We start from the raw sequence: 23,924 nt of genomic DNA on the forward strand, positions 1-23,924 counted from the left end.
AGTGTTTCTAGATGAATGACTTTTTAACACCTATTTACTCACACAAGGAGTCCCTTAATACGCCTCCAGGATACAAATAAAGTATCATTCGAAGGCAATTGTGAAGAGTGAGTGTGATCATCAGAGACACACTGATGACACATGATGTGTCAGTTTGTGTTCGCCGCTGTAATTAACACGTCAACAGAAAAGATGAATGGACCGCAACTGTTATCCTTTTGTTAAACTACAGTTCTTTTTTTCTATATTCAGCCATCTGTATTCACCTCCAGCTTTATTGCACTTTGTTTACGGACATAAAGAAAACAAATGTCGAAACGCAAAGTAACCAACAGCTCAATTTACATATGTATATACACAGGCAGACAAGGAGCAGGGTGTGCACAAATTAAAGGAGACACAATTAACCAGTCCACTGATAAGCCATAACATCAGGACCGCTTGCCTTAAGGTAAGAAATAGGCAAGGCTCACAGGTCTAATTTTGTGTGGTCCCCAAAGCAAATACACAAAATAACACACAAAACTACAACCGAAATAAAAAAAATGACAAAAAAAAAAAAAAAAAAAAATGAAAATAAACACAAAATGACACCGAAAACACACAGAACGAAAACAAATTCCAAAAAACACACACATTCTTAGGTCTTTCCTGTAATATTGCTTAGATTGGTCATTATTCGGAATGCAAACATGAATTCTGATAATGTGGCCTTTGGGACAGACAGTCACATTTTTGTGCCACCACAGTGATAAAAGTAGCCCGTCTCTGCCCCAGGGATCCCCATTTGTAAATGGAACAACTCTGATAGGTATATCCATCACGTGTTTGTAGATTATGCAGATCTGAAGGATCATGCCAACACAAAAATATATTCTTAGCTAAATATGCACAGCTTCACAAGTTCTAATTCAACATTATCTTTATAGCACCAAATACAAAAAGTCATCTCAAAATGTGAACTGAAACATTTGACGGAAAAAATGCAAGTGAGGCTCTAGGTGCTGGCCTGCGTTGCACTTCATTAGCTTAGCAATAGCATTAGCTGAACATTGCCATTAACCTAGCATTAGCATTAACCTAGCATTAGCATTAACCTAGCAATAGCTGAACATTAGCAATAAGGTTTAAAAAGCTGAAGAAAGCTGAAATGGATTAAAAACATTGAACAAAAAGTTGAAATGGGTTGAAAAAGTTGAAAAAAGTTGAAATGGGTGGAAAACATTTTAAAAAATTGAAATCAGTTAAAAAATTGAAATCAGTTGAAAAAGTTGGAAACAAAGTTGAAACAGGTTGAAGACACTAGCTGAACAAGGTTGAATGGTCAAAATCAGTTGAATAATGGTTGGGGGTGAAGGGCTTGAAAGTTGAAAAAGGTGACATTTCCAAAACAAATGAATGGGAAAGAAAAAAATGTAATAAGTCAAAAAGTTTAAAAGTTACAAATTCTAAAATTACAAACATAAATCTTAGGAACTTTCTGAATTTTTTGATAGCTTATTTGTCAGAATCGGACAAACGGTGTAGGAGGAGTTAACGCAGACGGAAGAAAAAAACTGATAAAAAAAATTAACAGTTTTTGAGGCTGACATGTTTCATAGTCAAGGTTACCTTGAAGCAGGTGCTCTGAACTCATCAGGTCATTGGCTTGTATGTAGCCTTAAGGCTACTTGACGTTGCCTTGAGAAGAAACCTAATACGGCAACAATTTGTCCTCATGTTTAACTGTTGATTCAAACTGCACTTTTTTGCTTGATTCAAAGACTAAAATAAGTCTTTCCAACAGTGGAATGTTTGCCATTTCTGTGTTGTTAATTCATTACCCTATACAAGACTGAGAAGTCTCCGTAATAAGACGAGTGGCACTATATGGGACATTTTCAGACTATTAACCAGACATTCACTCCATGGCATCAGTCAGTCTCTGTAGGAATGACCATCAGGGTAACGTCGGCCTCCTCCCGTCTGACCTGCACAGAGAGCGAGGGCCTGCTTTGCATAGCGTTGCTCACATCTTGCATTGTGCGGATGGGTTGCCCATTGATGCTTATGATTACATCACGATCCATCATGCCTGCACTGTAAAATCAATAAATGAATAAATAAAAACCATTGTTCACCGACCATTGATCACAAAGTGAAAAGCATTAATAGGTCTGCCATTGAACAACACAACAGTATCCCAACATTATATTTTAGTAATTCAGCGAAGCTGAGCGTTTCAAACAAGAAATAAACCAAGCCCAGTATCAACAAACTCAAAAAAAAAATATGAGCTAAGTTGGGGATTTTTTTTCTTCACTCAAATCTCAAGTAAGGATGGAAATTTTGCAATGCAATGATGACAGTTGGCCTAATTTATGTCTACAGGCTAATCTCCCTAAGGGCCCTTAAAAATATGCACCAACTTTCATTAAATGATGAGCCAGGTAAGAGAACAAAAATCCAGAGAGGAACTCATGTAGAAGGACTTATGTGCAAGCTTTGCCTCGAGGATGTAAAGTATAATGACCTACATACCACAGTTCACTGTGCAGCCTTGACAACTAAAGGAATGTCCCTCTTTCACTCCCCAGTAAATATCCAAAGGCCCATAAATGCCATGTCATTGTATTTTGTTCAACTTCTGATTGGACCTCAAACTTTTGAAACATTAACAACACTGTGAAATGGAGCATATACTTTATATTAACTATGCGCCATATTTTTCTGTTTTCCTAGACTGATGCAGAGTAAAGACTAAAATATACAGAAAGTAAAAGTAGATTTCTCTAATGTGGTGGTACAAGAAGCCCAATGCAGAGATCAGACTTAAAGCAGAAAGTTTGAAGGTAAAAAAAACCAATAAATTCACATAATCAAACTACCACTCCAAAAGTATCTCCGCAACATGAGCCAAAATCACAGAATGTAACACCTGGAACCAAATTCTGATGGTCTGCCAGACTGGAGCAAAAATTATTTTACACAGAAAATGTTTTGCGTTTTTCACGCACAAATTGTTAAAAAGCAATCAATTGTCAAACTGAGCAAAGATGAGCTCCTGTCTCACCTGTAAGCAGCCGTTCCAGGAATCACTTCATAGATGTAAACGCCGGAGCTTACATCTGGGAATTTGATGTCACGTTCCCGAAGATCTTGAATCAAACTGCACATGATGGAAAGTAAATGAAAAGTACCGCTAAGTCATGTGATGGCATTGTGAGTTATAATCTTTGGACATTAACTTTTTGACTCAAAAAATTAGTAATTGGAGTAAAATGAAACAATGTATATATTATTACTTTACAGAGTTCCTACAGCTTCAGTCAAATTAAATTCAAGACTTTTTAAGGCCATTTGAAATCAAAATTAAGACCAACTTCACAGTAAACACAATTGGGGGAAAAGGAACCACCACATCAATTACATAGGGTTAGGGTCATTTTTTTTTTTTTTCCCCAGTGTCAAGTGCAGACGTGCAACTGGCGGCCCCCAAAATAAACACACAAAAATACACAAACTGACAGTAAAATACACAAATAAAATGAACTGAAATAATCAAAATCACTTTAAAAACCATTCAGAAAAATCTTCGTTGAACAAGTGCATTTTGTTAAATTTTCATTTCCCCATGTTGATGAAAGTCCCGCCGCAACCACGTCACTGTTTTGTAGTTGGTTCATAATTGCGCAATGCTATGGTAAATTATATAAAACAAAATGTTAAAGAATGTTACCATTTATTTTGAAATGTGAGTGATTACAATCATAAAATCATACTTAGGTGTAAAAATGTAAGACTTTTGAAATATTGATTTAAGACATTTTAATGACAATTAAGGCCTTATTTTTAGATTCATGAATTTAATGCTTTTTAAGACTTTTTAAGAATCCGCGGGAATCCTGCTTGATCCATAGGATTATGCACACCGGTGTCTTCAATTAGACAATTAGAATAAATGGGTACCCTATAAGGGACTAGTAAACTCTCAAAAGCATACAAGCTAGAATAAAAGTTATTTATTTTCATGTATGTTCCGGTACTTTTATTTTAAAAACCGCCACAAAAAACACTTATAAAAAGAAACATTGTGATTAAAAATGTTCATCTTCGGGTTACTTACGATGATGTGAGCTCTAGCATTCGGACGCCAATAAATTTCTTCTTCCTTGCTTCATTTCCTTGCAGACAACAGGAAAGAAGAACGTAAATGACAGGGTGAACAAGAGCTGATCTTCAGGGTTTAAAGGCGCTCACCGTTAACTTGTCTGCTATGGGAGTCTGCGAGAAACTGACGTATTCTGTCCACAGGAATCGCAAAGGAGATTCCTGCAGCCACTTTGAGAGTATTGATACCAATTACATCTCCATCCTGGTGGATGCAAAATGCAAAAAGATGGGAGAAGCCTGTTAGGCTGTGCCTTTTATCGATTTGCCTCACAGAAAAACAAAAGTGCAGAAGGAAGGATGCTTCTTTTCCTTCCAATGTATCTTATAGTCTAGAAAGTGTTCCTTTCACCCCAAATATGGATCATCGGTCTTGGTTTTCCTGGTAACTTAGACTGTGCTTTCATTGTGACAGACCATTTATAAAATGCAGCTTTGGCGCAGCATCTATTATTTTAGGAAGAAAAAGTGGATTCTGGGTGAGGAAGCTGAAGGCAGCAGCCTTGATAAATGAATGTAGCGTCACTGGGATTTTACTGCACAGTAACAATGCAAAGACCCACAAAATCAGACCCTGTCCTCGAAAACACTTTGAAGAAGGCTTTATCTTAAATCTAAGGAGCAGATTGAAGATGCCGATGTTTAAAATACAACTTTTACCTCTGTCTTTACAGTGATGAATTAAACAATAAAGATGGCCTATATTTGCAGGAAATAGTGTGTAAGAGACCTAGAATGTTCCTGTTGCATATAATAGCACAAAAAAAAAAACCTTACCAAGTTGACAAGTGGCCCGCCAGAGTTTCCGTACTAAAATTCAAAAGCACAAACAAACAACAATGTTATTCATGATCAGTTTATATGAAAACATGTCAGGGCAGATCAAATTAAACAAACAAGCTGCAGGTTTGAGATGCTGATTGCACTCGCTCACATTTATTATGGCGTCGGTTTGGATGTAGTCCATGTCGGGGTCTTTAAAGCCCAGCTCCAGGCTGCTGCGGTGAGCGGTGCTGATTATTCCTGTGGTGACGGTGTTCTGTAAGGAAAAGGGGCTTCCCACTGCCACCACAAACTCACCCGGTCTCAAGTCTGAGGACTGGCCGAGAGGCAGTACAGGTAGGGGACCCTAGAACACGGTGAAAGCACATGACAAAATCAACTTCGAGAATAGAGCTGCAAACATTGTAGAGACTCTGAGTTTATGTTACTAAATTTCCATACGTTTACCCATTTCCGTGTTATTGGCTTTCCGTAATTAGATGTCACACATGTTTTTGTATGGTTAATCGAGTTAACTATTATTATTTATTTCATATTTATACGATGCGTAAGTGCACCAAAAGCACACGCTGAAATCACATCATATTCTGTAGAAAGAGATTTGCACGGGATTCGATATGTCCTTCATTTGCTACACTTGCTGGACATTAGGCCACACATTTTATGACAAAAATACACATAATATTATATAGTATTTCAGGAATTAAAGTACATCCAATTTCAAGACTGACATCCATCCATCCAGACTCTGCATCACAGCACGATCTCTTGCTCCATCCTTCCCTCACTCGTGAACAAGACCCCGAGGTACTTGAGCTCCTCCACTTGGGGCAGGACCTCATCTCCAACCCGGAGAAGGCACTTCACCTTTTTTCGGTCGAGAACCATGGACTCGAATTTGGAGGTGCTTCACTATCTGCTGCGAACACATCCAGTGAGAGTTGAAGGCCACGGCATGATGGAGCCAACATGACCACATCATCTGCAAAAAGCAGTGATGCAATCCTGAGGCCCCCAACCGGACCCCCTCAATGCCCTGACAGCGCCTAGAAATTCTGTCCATGGGGACAGTAGCGCCAATCCGGGCGACGTGAACGTCCTCTTTTCATTCTTCTTCATATGTGGCTTTTGAAGACTGACATATGCTTGTTTATTACCAAACCAGATCCCATAATTATCAATTATCTACCATTGGGAGCTACTTAAAGTTCAGTGTCTTGACCAGGAAAACTTCCATCACATGAACGGTGCAGCCATGGTATTAAACCGTGTTTACAAGGTTCCAAAATGCTCCAAAATGGTCATAAACCAGATTAGCTTTTATGATCCAGTATGGAAAAGGTTGATGTATGCTTTTGCAACTGTAAACATTCATATGGACATAGCAGGTGTCAGAACAAACACCTTAGGGTGCAAACGTTTAATTGATCATGAATATTTAAATATTTTTAAACCATCATACTGCTCACACTGCTTCACACCATTTACACTGATGTCCACCACATACATGTGACCAGTACAAGACAAAACCTTGTCTGTAGTGGTAGCATTTCAGAGCATGGAAAATGCCACAATACGTTTAATGTTAACCTAACTACTAGGAAAGAGTGTATCATAGTGTATCATGTTTTTCCTGCAGTCTGTGCCTTCTCCCCGCTCTCTTTTCAGTTTAAGGTGTCTTGATTCTGGAGCTGGCGGTTCCTGATTGATGGTTCGTGGCTCAACTGGTCTGGGAAACTTGGATGGACTGATCATTGGTTCACGGCTCAACTAGTATGTGTCACTCGGATGGACTATTCTTCTATTCTATTCTATTCGTCCTTCTGTCCACTAACCCAGCCAGTCGAAGCAGATGGCTGCCACCTCTGAACCTGGTTCCGCTGGAGATTTCTTCCTATTAAAAAAAGGAGTTTTTTTCTTCCCACTGTCGCAAAATGCTTGTTCATGTGGATCTTGTTGGGTTCTTTCTTTATTACTATGTTGTTACTATTTTGTTTAGCGCTTTGAGATGACTTTGTCGTAATTTGCACTATATAAATAAAGTTGAACTGAATTGAAATGAATTTAATTGAAAACACTTTGAAACGTTCCCCACCCATCTTAAAATATCTCACCTCCTATGGTCAGGAACTCTAGCTAATGATTCTAGGTTGATCAAAAAAACGAGCAATAAAAGTCAAGTTATTAAAAATGGCTGATCCTGAGCAGGTGCTGTTGAGAGCACCATCTTTGGCCACCCTTCAATAATAACACAAGCTCAAAGGACTTGATGCTGGACAAAACTGGACAAAACCAATGCAAGCACAGAGAGAAGTAAGGCCTCTAATTTTCTCGTTAAATTTACCCAAATTACGTATTGAGTATACTAATTTCTGTTTTATTTCCCTTTAATCAACTTTGGCTAATTTTGATGTAATTACTGACATACTAAACACACATAATAGGTATTAATTGAGCTAATTATTATACGCAATTAGATTTTTGTAAGTTTCAGAAGTGCAGGACAAAGCCAGATTGATGAGGACCACGTGAGATTAGTGGTCTTGTCACAATTATGTGACAAGCCTGTGTAGTTAATTATCTCCCCTTAACACTTGTTACATATACTGTATAAACTCCCGCATAAAGCTTAAAATGTGGTGAAGCTTCATGATTTTCTTCCCAAATGTGTAGCCAAGGGTTTGTATTTTTTTCTTCCCAGGATCAGGTAAAATTAGAGGCCATAGATAACATGCAAACCATACAGAAATAGGTGCTTTAGGCCTTCTTGGGAACTGAATTTAAGCATCACTTTATCTTGTCCTTAACCTATGCACGCCAGCTATTTAGTTGATTTTGCAAATGAAAAGCTTCTTTAAAAGAAATACAAAGCTCGTCAAATTTATTTTCAGTCATGTGAAATATTGATATGTCTGAGCCTGCCTCTCGTTTGTTTTTTATTGTTTTTTTGGCAGACCATTTCTCTTTAGAGTAACTTGTAATCCTTCCCAGGATTTATAGTGTCAAATATAATGACAAAATCTGCCCTTTAGGTGAGGCATTCCAGTGCATTTTACAAGAATTGACGCTGTTAAACTTCCAGGAAAGTGCAGGCGTCACCACTCCCTGGTACTTAAAGAATAAAACCTCCCATTTTCAGGACAGACAATCTATTGATTTCTCAAGTTCACTCATGCAATCTTGAGGTGTTCTTGTATTCAGATTAGTACTAAAAAATATTCATGTTCTTCACGCTGTGCAAAGTCTGACTGAGGAGGTAGAGTGCAAAGCCCCTTTACCATACAAAGCAGGAGCTTGTGTACGAGGACATCTGAGCAGCTACATGTTTTATTCAGAACAGCAAAAACAGCCACAAAAAAAAGGAGCACGGACTTTGAATTTATAAAACGTAAGAGCGTATACCCCCAGAGGAGCGTTGATGACAAATTGACCATGTTAAAGAACACAGTCTAATTTTAGTGGCCAAAAAGCCCTTGATGACTTCCTCTGTGGAATATCCGGTCGTGCTTTGTGTGTAGGATTAACATGCTTTGATGTTAGCCAGGACGGAGGAAGGCACAGAGTGGATGTATTCCAGTAGCCCACAGGAGAGCCGAGAGAGAACAGATGGGAGGGGCACTCACTTCTGGCTCGATTTTGATGAGTGCGATGTCCATCTTTTGATCAACGTCCTTGATGGTAGCGTCGTAATGCACACCACTTTTCAGCTCAGCTTTTACACGATGCTTATTGGTGAGTACGTGAGCGTTGGTGACGATCCAGCCGTCTTCGGAAATGAGAAAACCAGAGCCGCTGGATACGGAGACTTCCTCGCCAGTCAACGGCACTCTGGCGCAAAAAAAGAAGAAATTGGTTGAACTGGTGGAAGCCAGACCAATATTAATGTTAGAAAGCCATCTAGGCAAAAATAAATTGTTAAAAGGTGGTTTAATGGCTACCGTTGGAAAAGCTCCAGATGCACCACAGCTGGGACAATCTTATCCACTACATCTGCAATGAAGTTAAACCTGTAGCGCATACTTCCTGAATGCTGTATTCCTGTAAGGAGAGGAAGTCAACGGTTACCAAACTTTTTAGTGTGCTGCATGAATTTGAAATCTGTACATGTTGTGGCAAAATGAATCTCGTAATTGCCTCCATCTGATGCACTTAATACATCACAATATTAAAAAGTGAGTGCCTAGTGGCCAATGCATCTAAGATGACCACTGGTAGGACCCCAAACATCCCGGCAGATGGTTTCTGCATTTGAGCCCAGTTCTACTGGAAACTCCTTCCGCCATACAAATAAAGTTGGATTTCATTGCACTGAATGACATTTTAGATTTTATGCTTGTGTGAATTGGTGCAGAACCACATGTAAACATACATTTCGTTCTTATCTACAAGTTAAAAGAAGAGCTAAGAGGATGCAGTTTATTTCAGGGCTGGATATATTTCATCCCGAATAGCCAGCCTCAAAACATCCAAGCACGTTACAAATTGGATGATTTAGCTGGCCAAATTCAGCCCACAGGCCACCCCAGCACTAAAGTGTGATGATTTAATTCTGTCATATTCTTTCTTCTTCTTTTTCTTTCTGATTCATGCTTCCACATCACTTCAGGGCCTGCACGGAATGCACCGCTTTGAGGAGAAACTTTAATTAAATATGGCTGTTCCTTACAATGTCTCCTTTTCGGCTTGATACAAATAATCCAAGAGAAAACATGTTGTTTCCTTGTTTTGAAATTCACACTAAAAAACCAAGTATGAAAAAGCCTCTGATTTCACGCCCACACACACATCTGTTTCTCATATTCATATCACCACTCTGTGGTTTATAGCAGTTGCTTTGTTTGCCACTCTTCTCACTTTTCCTACTCTTCATCTGTTTTAATTAAACACATTCAAAGTCATTTTATTTTAACAAGCATATCTTTAGATTTGTGTGCTTGCAACTAGCGAGTTGCTGCTGCGGCGTTGGGTTGATAAACAGTGGTTTGGACTATTGGGTCACAAACTCACATACAAATGAGTTTAGAGTTTTGGAAATAAGTTAGTCTGCCTAACTTTGTTGCAAGTGTAGTGTGCAGAAATTATTTAACAACACAAGTTTGTATCTCTAGATATTCTGTAAGAATAAATAGGGGTGTAAGTGAGTCTGTCTGTTTGGGTTTGCCCTGTAAAGGACTGCCACCCCATTCAGGGTGTACCACCTCCTACTAGCACCTATTGAGAGCTAAAGAAAGGCAATAGCAGACCCCGTGACCCTACCCAGGTATAAGCAGCTCAGAAGGCGAATGAATGGAAAAAGCATCATGAATTTAAGGTTGTTTACAAAAGGTTTCTCACAATATCAGCAGCAAAAAACTGCAAACTAAATATTAAAAGTGATTCGCAACCAGTATATACACATTAGATTATAGGTCTAAAGCTGAACATTAAAAACTTTGTGACTGCTGTGTAAGAAATGTCCTTGGAGTCTTTTATATCAACTTTTAGCCTTCAAACACACATAATATCCCTTTATATGAGAGCATTCGTTTATAATCTTGTCATCATGCCAGGATTACTCTTCGTATTTCCGCTCCCATAGAAAGTCTATGGTGAAATAACATTTCATTTCCACATTTTAGGGTTTAACTTTTGGTATGTCATCTTACGTTAAGACCAGGAAAAATTCGTGTTTGTCTATCATGTTGTTGTCACGCTCCAGAAATAGCATTTCAATAGGGATAACGATTCACTCAACTCCCGATTCGATTCACGATACTGGGTTCACGATACGATTCTCTCACGATTTATTTTACAAAATGGGATAGTAGACAAATAATTATTGAAAAATATTCCTTTATTTTTTTTGGGAAAAAAACTAGAAAATACTGTACTATTTTCCTTTTATTTTTCATTGTCAAAAGAATCCCTTGATAAACTATTCAGAACAATGCAATTTAACTAAAAATAAATCTAAATCTAAATAAATAAAGGAATAATACAAATGTAGAAGAAGCCTATTAATTTAAATTCTGGTTCTATAGTAAACAATGCAAAACTGCATAATAGTTATTTTTCTTTTTAAAAGTACAACTGAAAATGTATTTTGTGCCTTAACAATTGGAAACCAGTCTGCATTGTATTTATGTCAGATATTTGTTTGGACCAGCAGAGGGTGCTAGTAACCCAGTGGTAGGTTGGCATGCAGCTAATCTGTGCAGTGAGGAAGAGAAAACGTGACTTTTACAGATATTCACGTAATATTACAGATATTCTTTCAGTGCTAAAGGGGTAAGGAATCATTTATAAACATGTTTAAGAGTATAAGGCGGCCAGAAAGAAAGTAGTAGCAGATTCCGCCCGCCGCCTACACTTCTGGATAAAAAAAGTACTGCGATTCAATTTTCAGAAAATCAATATCAACCGTGATACCTATGAATCGATAGTAACTGCCTTACGATTAATCGTTACATCCCTACATTTCAATCCAATGTTTTAGTGCTTAGTTACGTGTCATTGGGTTACTTGGACTGTATAGCACTATTCCTACAAAGACCAGGAACATTACAATAGATGGATTTTAATGTTGCACTTATAAGAAAAAAGAGAAATGCCAGTGGGGGCAGCATTTGAATTCCATTATCATTGTTTGTCAAACATGTCACCCTCCACAAGCATGGGTTTAAAGTGCTTTTCATGTCATAGGCAGCTTCTAAATCGCCAAATTCCTACTAGCAAAGGCCACATTTAATAGTATTTAAGTTGGGCTGTATCTGCATTTCTTTATAGAAAGTAACACAATGGCTGAACCAAAGACATTCTACCAGGAAACCAGAGAAAATTACTACCACTAGTTTGAGACTTGAGTTACTAAAACACACTATGGGGTTGTGAGGTCCATTAAGGCTAATTAGCATTTAATATATATATATTTTTAAAGAGGCTTACTAATCAAGCGTTCAAACGTTCCAACTTAAGAATTCAACTCTCATGTGATTAGAGCAAAATTGCTACAACAAAAGACAAAATTAACAAGATTACTTTTTAAGTGGATTAGCACTTTATGATGATATTTTTAGATCTCTTAAATCTCCTGGACCAGCAGTGGGACTGTAGTTTAGATTCACATTTTTAGTACTGCAGAAGCAAACACATTTCAAACCAACATAATTTAGGTTAAGCATCACATCAAATTATCCCATATTATATGATCCAAATTTAGCCTAATATCTTCCAAATATCCTCTTTGCCAGATATTCAGTTATCTGGATCAGTGATCCTGCTCATTGTACCATGATCATTCACACTTTAAAGGCTTATAAGAAAATTATATCCTCAATAATAACACAGTAGTTCCAAATGTAAAGGCACCATGTTTTTTCCCCCTGTAAAATTACGATGAAATGTGCAATCCGGTTTGATCTAGATAAAACTTGGTGGGATAATTGAGAAACCAATCCAACATAAATGAGTCAAATTTCATAAAGATCAGTCAATTATGAACCAATATATGAATTTTTGAAATTTCCCAATTGATGAGAAAAATAGATGTTTTGATTGTTGAAACTGATCCAGAATAACTATATTTATCCTGGAATCTCTGCAAATTTTAATGGAATCCATGGCGTAAGGGCTATTTTTGGTTAAAAATCTGTCAAAATCTGTCTCTACTTTTGATGTAATCCTGCTGACAGGCAACTGAAATCAATAAACAAACACCAGTAAAAATAATACCTCCTTGGTGGAGGTAAAGATGCATCAGTTTTATTGTTACTGAAGAATATGTTGTTTATTAATTTGCATCTGTCTAATAGGATCTAAGAAATAATTATTTACCAAAACAACACAATAACAGTGCCTTAACCGTTTCTGAGCTTTATTGCTGACAGCAAGTTTTTTCTCTCATTTTTCCTGTAATTATCAACATTATCAAATTACTATTCTCATTGACTGTAGCCACGTTTGTGGATACTATAGTCGAGATGAATTAATCCCTTGCATGAGTAAAGCCTGTGATTGCAACGTTAAATTTGATCATAATTGCCTAAAAAAGGCAATTTTTGGCTGAAAAGGGTTCACAATTTCTTTCCATGAATAGAAGTCAGCAGCAGGGAATTGGTTGAAGCATTCATCACCTGAAAACAGTGACAGGAATGAAGTGTGATGCTGTTTTCAGAAGATTACAGCACATCACTGCAGTGCATGTAGGACCCAACGGTCTGTTCATGTTAGATGCATCTTTATCAGCTTCCTGCAGAGCTGGTTCATACACCTGGCCTTTGTGAAGATACGACCATCAATAAATACTATTATGTCTGTCTTTGCAGAGTAAATGAAGATAGTAGAACCTGTGAGCATTAGTTCATTTTTTTTAACAAAACACAAACTTTTTGCTTTACAGCGTTATTCTGGATAGGCCAAAGTCTTGGCTTGCCTATCTCTTAAAAAAGCAGCAGTGGTTTAAACAGGCCGACATTTCCCCACCACACCCACGGCTCTCGGCAAAGTCACAGAACTCTACTTTCCTGACTTTATCAATGATATACTGACAGCAATGATGTTTTAGTTCCAGAGGTGTCAAAAGTACTAGTGTTCAGTACTTAAGTAAAAGTACTAATACTTGTGCAAAAAACTACTCTGGTAAAAGTAAAAGTACTGCAACCTCTGCCTTACTTAAGTAAAAGTAAAAAAGTACATACTCTTAGATGTACTTAAGTAAAAAAGTAAAAAGTAAATCGATATTTTTCCCCTTAAAAAAAAAAAAAAATCTCGTTTTGACCTTCAAATTCTTTATTCTTTTAATCAGACTCAACTCAGAGTACTGCTGCACCAAAAAAAAAAATGTCACTTTGTGTGAAGTTAAATGCACATCCGACAATGTAGTAATACCCGTATGATCATTTAAGAGCGCCTGCAGAATGTGGTATTTTCATCATTCCTATAACTTAAACTACAAACTGTAAAAGTGCAAGAAAAACAAAGTGCAAAAACACCCCAAACAACTTGGAGCTTATAGTATGACCAAACTATACAATGGGAAAATGGAACCATCCCGATATATAAGGGGAAAAGCAAACTACCAACATTTTGGATTTAGCTTCAACAGAAGCATGTTTTCAAGGTTTTGTGAATGGATGCGTGCCCTTTTGGGTCGGAAAATGAGTCCTGCTGTGCTGAAGAGCCTTTCGCAGGCAGCAGAAGCAGGTAGTGGAGTGTTCAGCTGTAGTGAAAGGTTCAGGACTGCAGGAAATGACTTCAAGACTTCCATGGTGTCATTGGGACAGCTCAGGTATGACTCAAGCTGTTTGGTGTTTTCTTGCAAGTTCCCTTGCTTGATAGGTGAAAAGAAGTCCTCTTCCTCTGAAGAAGGCGTGGAATCACTGACAGTCACAGGTAGCTCTTTGAGATGGCTTTTGATGTAGTCAAGGCCTATCAAAAACACAGTGCAAATACACCTAATCAATTTTTGCATTAACTATTCAAATACATGTCTCTTAAGTAAATATAACAGATCAATGCACACAAAAATAAAACAAATAAAAATACACACCGAGTTGTAGAAGGCCCTCATCTGTGGTCCAGCATCTTCTGAATTTGGGCACCAGAATGGAAGCTGCAATGAGCTCAGGATCATTGAGCATCTCACCAAAGCGCTTCTGAAGTCCAGATTGAAGAGCATCTATGAGCGGCACACAGCACTTGGAGGAGAGTCGAAGGTGTTGTAGTTTAGTCTTGAGAAGAGTAATAGTGGGAATGAGCCAACCCATCTGCACATTGGTCTCTCTTGAAGAACATCAATTGCCTTTGCAACAGGGCACATTATCTTGACATATTCACTGAGAAAGGCAATCTCAGCAGGAGAGAACCTGAATTAAAAAATGAATAAAAAAAATAATGATAAAACATCAGTGGCTACTAAAGAGAAACAAGCACAAACTACATTACACATTTTAAACTGTATGTTACATGATTATTAAACTTAATATAATATAAATATCATAAAAGTTACTCACATGGGCAATTTAAGTGTCGTACACACAGCTGTGATGGCTCCTTCTCCTTGTTCTCTCATGATTCTTATTATTCTCTCAACAGCCAGGTACATGGAATTCCACCTTGTGTCATTGGGCCTCAGGAGCTGGAGTTTACAGTTTTCCTCAATGATTTCAGCCGCAGCAGTAGATCTCCCACTTTTATTCCACAGGCCCCAGCATTTTGAAAAGGCTGACCGGGAAAGTCGTTTGTAGGTTGCATTTGCATTGGCATCTGAAACGTCAACAGTTGACACCAGGTTGAGGGGGTGGCAGGCACAGCGATGGTGCCTGGGCATTTGGTATTCAAGGCCATCATCTTCGTTCAATAATGTTGATGCTTCAATGAAGTTTATATTTCCCTCCTGTTCTCTTCACTGTTTTCACTTGCATCCGATTCACTTTGCCTTTCCTGGTTATTATTTTCCTCCCCCTCTCCATACACCCGGAAAGCTTTGATGAAATTTGACCCATTGTCTGTTGTTGTGCGTACAATTTTGTCCCGAATGTTGAATTCTGTGTGAATGTCATTCAGTGCTCGAGCTAGGCTGTCAAATGTGTGTGAACCTCTTAACAGAGCATCTAGTCATAGTTTCTGTCTCAATCCAATGTGCAGTGACTCCAAGGAAACTTCTCCTGTGTGCAGTCCAACAATCAGTAGTAGTTGCAATTCTTCCTCATGAAAGCGTAAAAACTTTTTATTGATATGAGTGTTTTTTTTTTTTCAGGTGTTTCCATTACTAGTTTTTATTGCGCTATTTAGATTTTGCGTATTTCCAAGGGTAATGGAAACAAAGCTCGTGACAGATATCGGTCCCTGCAGGATCTTTACCTAAATGTACTTGATTTTGTGATTCAATTTGGGGGAAATGTAACGTGATGTAATTTGAGAAGAATTGCAGGATTTTTGAAGAAATTGAGAGTGATCTCGACAGTTTACTTTTAAAAATGATTGCCATCATGTGATATAAACATGGGAAAACTGTGAGTGCTGGCCAGCGTTGTCAAGTTTCATTGAATTTGTGTATTTTGAAGGACTGCGATAACCAAATTAGTTGGTTATTTACACATTCTTCATGTATTTTTTGTCTTTTTATTTATTTATTTATTTTTTTACTCTCTCCTGTGGGCCAAAATCGATGTTCTAGAGGAACGGAAGTGGCCCCCGGGCCTCCAGTTTGACACATGTGCTGTAGTGAATGTAGAAAAAATATGAAACTGATCACAATTCCTGTGTGATAGAGGTCCTTAGCATGCTAAAAGAACAGAAGTTGTTCTTCTTAAAGATAACCTAATTGGCAATTCTACACAAATAACTATATATGATGTATAACACCAGCAAAGAAAAACAAAATCTATTCACTTGGACTAGTGATGCATTTACACACATTAAACCAAGTAACAATCTTTTAATTTTGCCCCATTGTGTCACTTTAATCACAGCTTGGAGTGAGTGTATCAGGGAGTTAAGCTGTTGTACGTAATCGTTGTAAATTTAATTATCTACTTGTGTATTTGATTTACATTGACGTGCAACAAGACATACCTCACCTCCAAGACTTTAACACAATCAGCAACAACATCACGGCATGAATTGTGTCTACTAGCAGCTCAGCTGTATGTCATTAACTGTTTCTCTGTGCTTGTCCAGTCTTTGTGACTTTGTTGTGTCGGCCAGTACGAGCTGTGCCTTTTGGCTTGTTAAACGATTTCCTTATGTTCCCAGTTCTGCTCTCTTGGGTTCTTTATCTTCATATTGCCAGTCCTGTTTCGCCTTGCCATGTAGCCATCACATCCATGTTGCCTTGTTCATCTTGCCATGACCTCCATGTTGTTTTCCTATTCATTGTGTCCACATGGCTTCACTCCAGAAGCATCACTTGCCCAAAAACAAAAAATGACACTCTTTCTTTCAGAATATGGAAGCATATCTGTACCATAATTCAATTTGAAATGGATTAATAGAAATGCTTTTTCATTTTCAGAATATAGCTGCATTTTTAAATTTGTAAATAAAATGAATAATGAATAATCCAAACTGCATTTAATTTTCTTCTTCAAGGTTGCTCATTTTGTAACTTAATTAAAATGATAAAGGAAATTACATTTAAATTTAATTTTTTCAAAAGATGGATTAACAAATAGGTACCACAATTCAATTTGAAACGGAAAATTTGAAAATGAAAATGAAAATGCATTGAAGGTAGGAGCTGCATTAGTTGACTCATAAATGAAATTGGTAATAAATAATAAAAATTGGCATTTTCATTTTCTTCTTCAACACTGTTCATTATTTGACACATACCAAAGCTTTAATAAACAGAGCTGTGTAACAGTGTCTACGTATAATGAGATGTGATTCTTGTTTTATGCCTTTCATAGGGTTTTGATGGACGACTCACATTTTTCACCTACGCACACAGATAAGCTGCATCTGACCGTCAAGGCCAAAGCAGACTCACATGTGGACTCACATGCAGATACACACACACACATACACACACACACCAACTGACGCACACAGATATATATATCAAGACAGATATCATTGCTCCAACGTCTCCACTGTTAGGGCATCTGACCCCCTCCTTTCCTCTCATCAGGCTGGGACTTTTCTCTATCTGTAAAAGGTTTAAGCTGTGGAACTTTCCAGTTAGTTGCTGGCCGCTTGCCCTTCCTACAGGATGGAAGACCTTTTTTTTGTACTCTTTTTCATTTAGTTTATAATAAATCATTTTTTTATAAAATCATCATGCTTTGACTGGACTTCATCATCAACCAGAGCACAAATCATGTTTCCAAAGGAGATCAACCCAAAATTTGCCGTGACAATCTCTATCAAGGATTGCACAATAGTATCAAGGAGTGCCATGTTTGGTGCAGGTAAGCCCAACAAACCCGGAAGGAGAATCTCTTTGCTTTCTTTAGTTGTATCACAAAATGAGCAGTGTTGAAGAAGAAAATGAAACTGCAATTTTTAATTATTTATTACCAATTTGATGTATGAATCAAATAATGCAGCTACAATCTTCAATGCAATAACCTTTCAGCTAATGCATTTTAATTTTCAAATTTTCTATTTCAAACTGAACTTTGGTACCTATTTGCTGGCCCATCTTTTGAAAATTAAAACTTAAATGTAATTTCCTTTATCATTTTAATTAAGTTACAAAATGAGAAACCTTGAAGAAGAAAATGAAAATACAGTTTGGATTATTTATTATATTTATGAGTTAAAAAAATTTAACTATTTTCTGAAAATGAAAAACTATTTCTGTTAATCCATTTTGAATTGAATTATGGTCCAGTTTTATATCAGAATGAGCATTATTTGCTACAAACTATTTGTCTTTGCTGCGTGAAATTATTTGTGTGGGGGGGGGTTGCCAAGTTTTCAGGAGTGAGTAAACAGACTTCTGTTGATTGACAGGGTTTGAGTAAAAAAAATATGCGTATTGACTGTAATGAAATGTGTATGAATGGTTATCAATTCAAGTCAGAGTGGGACAATGCTCGCTCAGTGTGTTTGTTAAGCTGGTTGTTTTCCTACCAGCCGTGTGTTTATTGACTTGTTTGTTTGCTCTTTTATTAGGTTTTGTTCATCAGCCAGTTGGTCCACTGTTTTATTTTGTTTCTCACAGTCAATGCTTTTGTTTGAGGGGGTTGTACTGAAGACTCCCCTCAGTCTGAGGAGGTTTTTGTCGATATCTCAGGAGGATTCAGGAGGGCAGGGGTGGGCAACTCCAGTCCTCGAGGGCCAGATTCCTGAGACTTTTAGATGTGTCCCTGCTTCAACACATCCGGCACTCGAGGACTGGAGTTGCCCAACCGTGATCTTGGGGAAGATTTGTGTTTTCGTGTAAAGCACAGTGAGTTGCCTTCTGTACGAAATGCGCTATACAAATAAATTTGCCTTGCCTTGCCTTTTGTCTTGTTTGCAATATTGACATGACCAATATTGGATGTATGCTATTATATACATGAAGGATGCATTTTTAGATATTTGTTACTTACAGCCTTCAGAATAAGAGAAATCAGCTTTAAGCTCAGTTACGAAAGCACAGGTAACGATGTAGTAAATACTTTGTTAAAACCAAATGTGACAGAAGCACATGGCTGATTTTTTTAATTTTACATGCGCTACAGCTGTCAGTCCGAGTGAATTTGATTGGTAACGCTCCGAGATTGGCAAAAAAAATTGCCTATAGATTTTATTGCCTAATCCTGTCGGGGTCTGTTTAGTTTTGTGGGTGTTTAGTCTTTGTGGTCTACCTTTAGTTTTTCTTTTGGGTCTTGTCTCATGTTTTGTCAACTCTTCTTCTCTGTGTTTCCACGTATTCCTGCTCATGTCTCCACCTCCCAGTGATGTCAGAGTGTTTGGGTTGTGAGTGGTTAGCTGCCTCATGTTTTGCACCCAGGTGTAGCTCGTTCCTAATCAAGCCTCCCTCACTATTTAGTTGATGGCTGGTTTGTTGTCTATGTTACCCTCCTCGTGTGCTGTGGTGTTCTGTTTCCTGCTCCCAGTTTTCCATGTGCATACTTTGGTTTTTGAGTATGGACTGGTTTTATGAAAGCTACACCTGCCTCTGTCTTACTCTGCACTTGGGTCCTCCACCACCACGGCCACCGTTCGTGACAAATCTGTTTGAGGCCCTGTTCACGGGTAGACAAAATGAAAACGCTTTTCCCTAAGATGTGGGAGTTATAAGCTATAGTAAACATACCAAGCCTCTATGTGTTGCTGTAATGCTACCACAGAAATACACCAAAAAAGGGAAGAAGACAGAGAGAAAGAGCATGTCTGGAGTAGAAGTGGAGGTTTTTTCTATTTTTTTCTTATTTGGTAACAAGAACCACCAGATGATTTTAAGGATGTGCTGCAATTCCTGCATGACACTGGAATGGATGGGAGGAACTAGTCGTTACAATGAATACCAGTGGAGGGCAGTAATACGCCTTGTGGCATCCACTCTGCCGTAAATACAGAAGAAGACGACGACGCCACTGAGGATCCGCATGAAACTTGTGACTAAAAAAAACAGGACACACAAAAGAAAAGAGGAAGGAGATGGAGACATGACAGGAGATTTGCTTGACGACGACGAGGTAGAGCTGCTTCTTTGTTGCTATTGTTACTGTTGTTGTTGTGGAAGGGTCACGCATACGCCATCGATGGTGTCATCATTTGCAGACTATGCGTATACGCTGTCTGCACAGCGACCCAGAGGGTGGCGTTCAGACTTTCCCACTCACTCTGGGACCTGTTTTCAGAAGTTATCAAATTCGGCTTCCAAATCATTGTTGCCATGTGGATGCAAGGCATAAACGATAAAATAAAAAGTTGACCGTTTAGACCAGTGTTTCCCAACCAGGGGTACGCGTACCCCTAGGGATACATGAGCACACTGAATGGGGTACATGGAAAAAATTAAGAATTTATTTCCAAGATAATAAAACTATTCTCAGTCATTTCATAAGTCCGTCAATAAAATGGTACGTGTGCGCTATGGCTTGTTTTTAAATTTTAAATGCGTGTTTAAAGGGGACATATTCAAAGAAGCTTCTTTTGTGGGAAATGTCATAAAAGTTATATATAACAGAGGCAGGTTAATTATTTGTTTTGTATTTATTTATTTATTTATTTTTTATAATTTCAACTATTTTTCTTTAATAATGTAATCACAATATATTAGTATTAATAATACAATATTAATAATACAAATGTTTACTATAATATTATTTCTTATATTTATCATTTTTATTGCCTTGAAGGCAATGTTTGATTTGAGTTAAATAAGAAGACAATGCCTGAATATTAATTGTTCAATTTATGAAGATGAAATAAAATTACTTGCATTGAATAAACAGTGTTATGTTCTACATTTGGAGAATCATGAACACGTATGAGTGAGGGGGTACTCATGGTAAGACAAAAAGGCTCAACGGTTACACAAGACAAGAAAGGTTGGGAACCACTGGTTTAAACTACAACCTGTCTCTGTGTGGACGGGGCCTGAGACTTATTTTTTGTTGTTGTTGCAGACAACTATATTCAGCAACAAATAACTATGAAAAAAACTGGTCCATTTATTAGAAGTGCAGGGGCGGAGTCTGGAAAGGACTTGTATCAGAGTGCTTCTTTTAGAGATTTTAGATGCAGGCCAATATAATCCGTTATATCAGACTTATATCTAATATCATCTTCACGGGAATCAGAAGTCGACAGAGCCTAACACACAATCATATAAATGTTATGGAACACGGTTACCTATGCTGCCTTCATCTCAGTAAAGATGGAGTCAAGGATACTCAATCTGTGTGTGTGAAATTTGTGATAGACTGCCAGACTTTTTACAGATATGAGAGTTATTATGTTATCCATTAAAGGTGGATAAGGTATAACTTCCATTGAGTTTAAATGGAGAAGTTATGAAAAGCCACAAAACTAACCACAAGCTAGAAAGTCCATAAACAGATTTGAGGGAAACGGCTGACACGGGCCTAATGTGCTTAATGCACCATCGTAATGTCCATAACTTATCACACTTTATTATATTTCTATATATGATTTATTTTACTATGTGATAAATATTGTGTCCTCTTTATGCTGGCAGTGACCTCAAAACTATAAAAGTTTAGAAGATGGCTGTCAGTGTTTTACAGCATGCTGGGTCACCTCTATGAGCTACATTTTTATCAACCATAACGACCTCACCATCACTCAGGTAAGACTTTAACACGCTTTTACAAGGTGTTACGTTGTCATTGGAAAATGGAAATGATTATTAGTTTGGCCTTAGATGTTTAAATGTTAGCTAGGCTGTATGGATGGTGGTGTAATGCAGCACTTCTGCCTCATAGAAAAGACTCACGGTGTTATCCTTAGATCTTGTCCAGGGTGTACCCCGAATTATGCTTGATGTGAACTATTGACACTCGCAGACTATACAGAGAAAATCAGGTGAACGAATTCCCATTTTCCACTAATAGATTGGCAGCCTGTAGTTTGGTTTAAAACATGGTGTTTAAGTTTGGTCTTGGGGAGCCCCTGTCACACGTGTTTTAGATCAGGGGTGTCGAGCTCATTTTACTTCATGGCCCACGAAGGCCCAGAACACAATCCATTTGGATTTTTTTTTGTTAGTTTTTTTAAATGAGATTTCTGGAAAAAAAATTGCAATTAAAATCTCAAGGGACTGAGATATCTGGAACTAAACAGATTTGTAGAAATTTTGTTTTTGTTGTAATTTTTCAAAATCTAATGTCTGAAAATACAAACAAAATCCTTTTGCAGGCTGAAGTGGACTCTCTATTTAAGAGGTTTCTCTACTCCAACACACCTGAATCTAATGATTATCAAGCAGCTCTACAGAGATCCTGATAAGAAGTTACCCTTTACAATCTGGTGTTACGGACCAGGGTAGCATCTAAAACATACAGGACAGAAGCTCTCCAGGACTGGATATGGGTGCCCCTGGTTTAAACTACAATAAAACATGTTTTTGTTATATTGATTTAGCATTTTCGAGGTTGAGGTTTTGGGCTAATGCTACAGGCTACTAACAAACTTAATCTTCAAGCCACAAAATGATTGACACATTTTTAAAATGACCACTTTTTAAAAGTACATAATTATTTAATAGATCATTTGAAAAAAACCAAGAACAGTAAACACAAGCCAATTGCTGTCTTGTAAAAAAAAAAACCAACAAAGTCCTTCTGTAAATCAATTGAGAAACAAAGAAAAATTAGAGCTGGGTTTAAAAAAAAAAAAAAAATCCTAAAATGATTTGAATCAATTTTCTTTTGAATGGCTCGTTATCTTACATTCTGAAATATATATATAATTAATGTGTTTTCGACCATGTGTGCTTTACACACACACATATATATATATATATATATATTAATTCTGCAAAATGTTGGTTACTTTCTACAAATTACAGCATTGGGTCTCTGATAATGTTATTAGAGTAAAATTAGTACTGTGACTGAAATGTCCTTAACTAAATCTAAAATTAAAATAGGAATTAAATTGCCCTTGTGAATTGAATCAAATTGATTTGGGAGTTGTAAATCGATATCCAGCTCTATTTGATGACAGTAAAGAAAATTTATCTTTTTATTAATATTAATGTGTTTATTAGGAGATATAACAACATTTCAATCAGAAAATGTATCTTTCCTTACCTGAGTCGCAGGGGCCCCTCTGGAGCAGAATGACCGGGAGCCCCTCACCGAGCTCGGCCCTCCTGTTCTCGGCTCTCAGGCGGCAGATGCTCGGATAGGTCCGTCCGTCACTGCCGCACACCGGACCGGACCGTACGCACACGCAGGTGCTCCCGGAGCCGTACACGGAGTCGCACCTGAGGTCGTCACCACAGGGCGTGCCCGCCCCGCTCCTCTCCCCGCAGAGCTCGCCCTCGGCGGCCGCGCACACCGTGCAGCAGCCGCACGCGTCTGTCGCCCTGCCGTACGAACACGCGCGCGGGGGCAACGCGCACAGGGACGTATCGCACACCCGCGGGCACAACTGGTCCCGCATGGGGCCAGCATGCGCCATGCAGCAGATGAAGATGAAGCAGAGCTTCATCCTGTATACATGCACTGTAGTCTGCCGCTTCTCACGCTCTGGGGCCCCTTAATGCACAGCTGCATGATTGGCTGTGGGCCACTGGTAGGGATCAGCCACAGCATGCTGGACCAAGTGTCAGCCTGTTCTGTTCTCAGGTAACCACTGAAGAATGCAAGGGTTACCTGAGAACTGTTCATTCTCACCATACAGAGAACTTTATCCATTGAAAAAAAAAAAATCAAATGTGTGCTACTTCCGGTGTGAGAGTAGAAGGAGCAATGACTCATATTCATTAAGACAGCACATGTTTCCTCAAATTTTTAGTTTATTTTTATGTTTTTACACAAACAGGTCATCGCTGTATATTGTTTAATTCATAGGCAGAGTTTGAGATTCTCGCAGCGGGTGCA

At 38.1% G+C, this 23,924-nt stretch overlaps 1 protein-coding gene across 1 annotated transcript; it reads right to left on the minus strand.

Annotated features, from left to right (window-relative positions):
- Positions 1 to 1,913: 1,913 nt before the first annotated feature.
- Positions 1,914 to 23,532, minus strand: htra4 (HtrA serine peptidase 4). Its single transcript, XM_028456941.1, has 9 exons — positions 23,130 to 23,532; positions 8,871 to 8,970; positions 8,556 to 8,760; positions 5,084 to 5,278; positions 4,927 to 4,959; positions 4,240 to 4,354; positions 4,106 to 4,163; positions 3,053 to 3,148; positions 1,914 to 2,079 (listed from the first exon to the last, which is right to left on the minus strand). The coding sequence occupies exons 1-9, from the start codon at positions 23,530 to 23,532 to the stop codon at positions 1,914 to 1,916; spliced, it is 1,371 nt and encodes a 456-aa protein (XP_028312742.1).
- Positions 23,533 to 23,924: the final 392 nt, after the last annotated feature.

The sequence above is a fragment of the Gouania willdenowi genome, chromosome 9 (assembly GCF_900634775.1).
Source record: "Gouania willdenowi chromosome 9, fGouWil2.1, whole genome shotgun sequence".
NCBI lineage: Eukaryota > Metazoa > Chordata > Actinopteri > Blenniiformes > Gobiesocidae > Gouania > Gouania willdenowi.

Coding starts and splice junctions, on each gene's coding strand:
- htra4 (XM_028456941.1), bottom strand. CDS start 23,532: ATGAAGCTCTGCTTCATCTTCATCTGCTGCATGGCGCATGCTGGCCCC. Junction 4,164..4,239: donor CCATAGCAGACAAGTTAACG/GTGAGCGCCTTT, acceptor GTTGTCTGCAAG/GAAATGAAGCAAGGAAGAAG. Junction 2,080..3,052: donor CCTGGAACGGCTGCTTACAG/GTGAGACAGGAG, acceptor TTGATTTTACAG/TGCAGGCATGATGGATCGTG.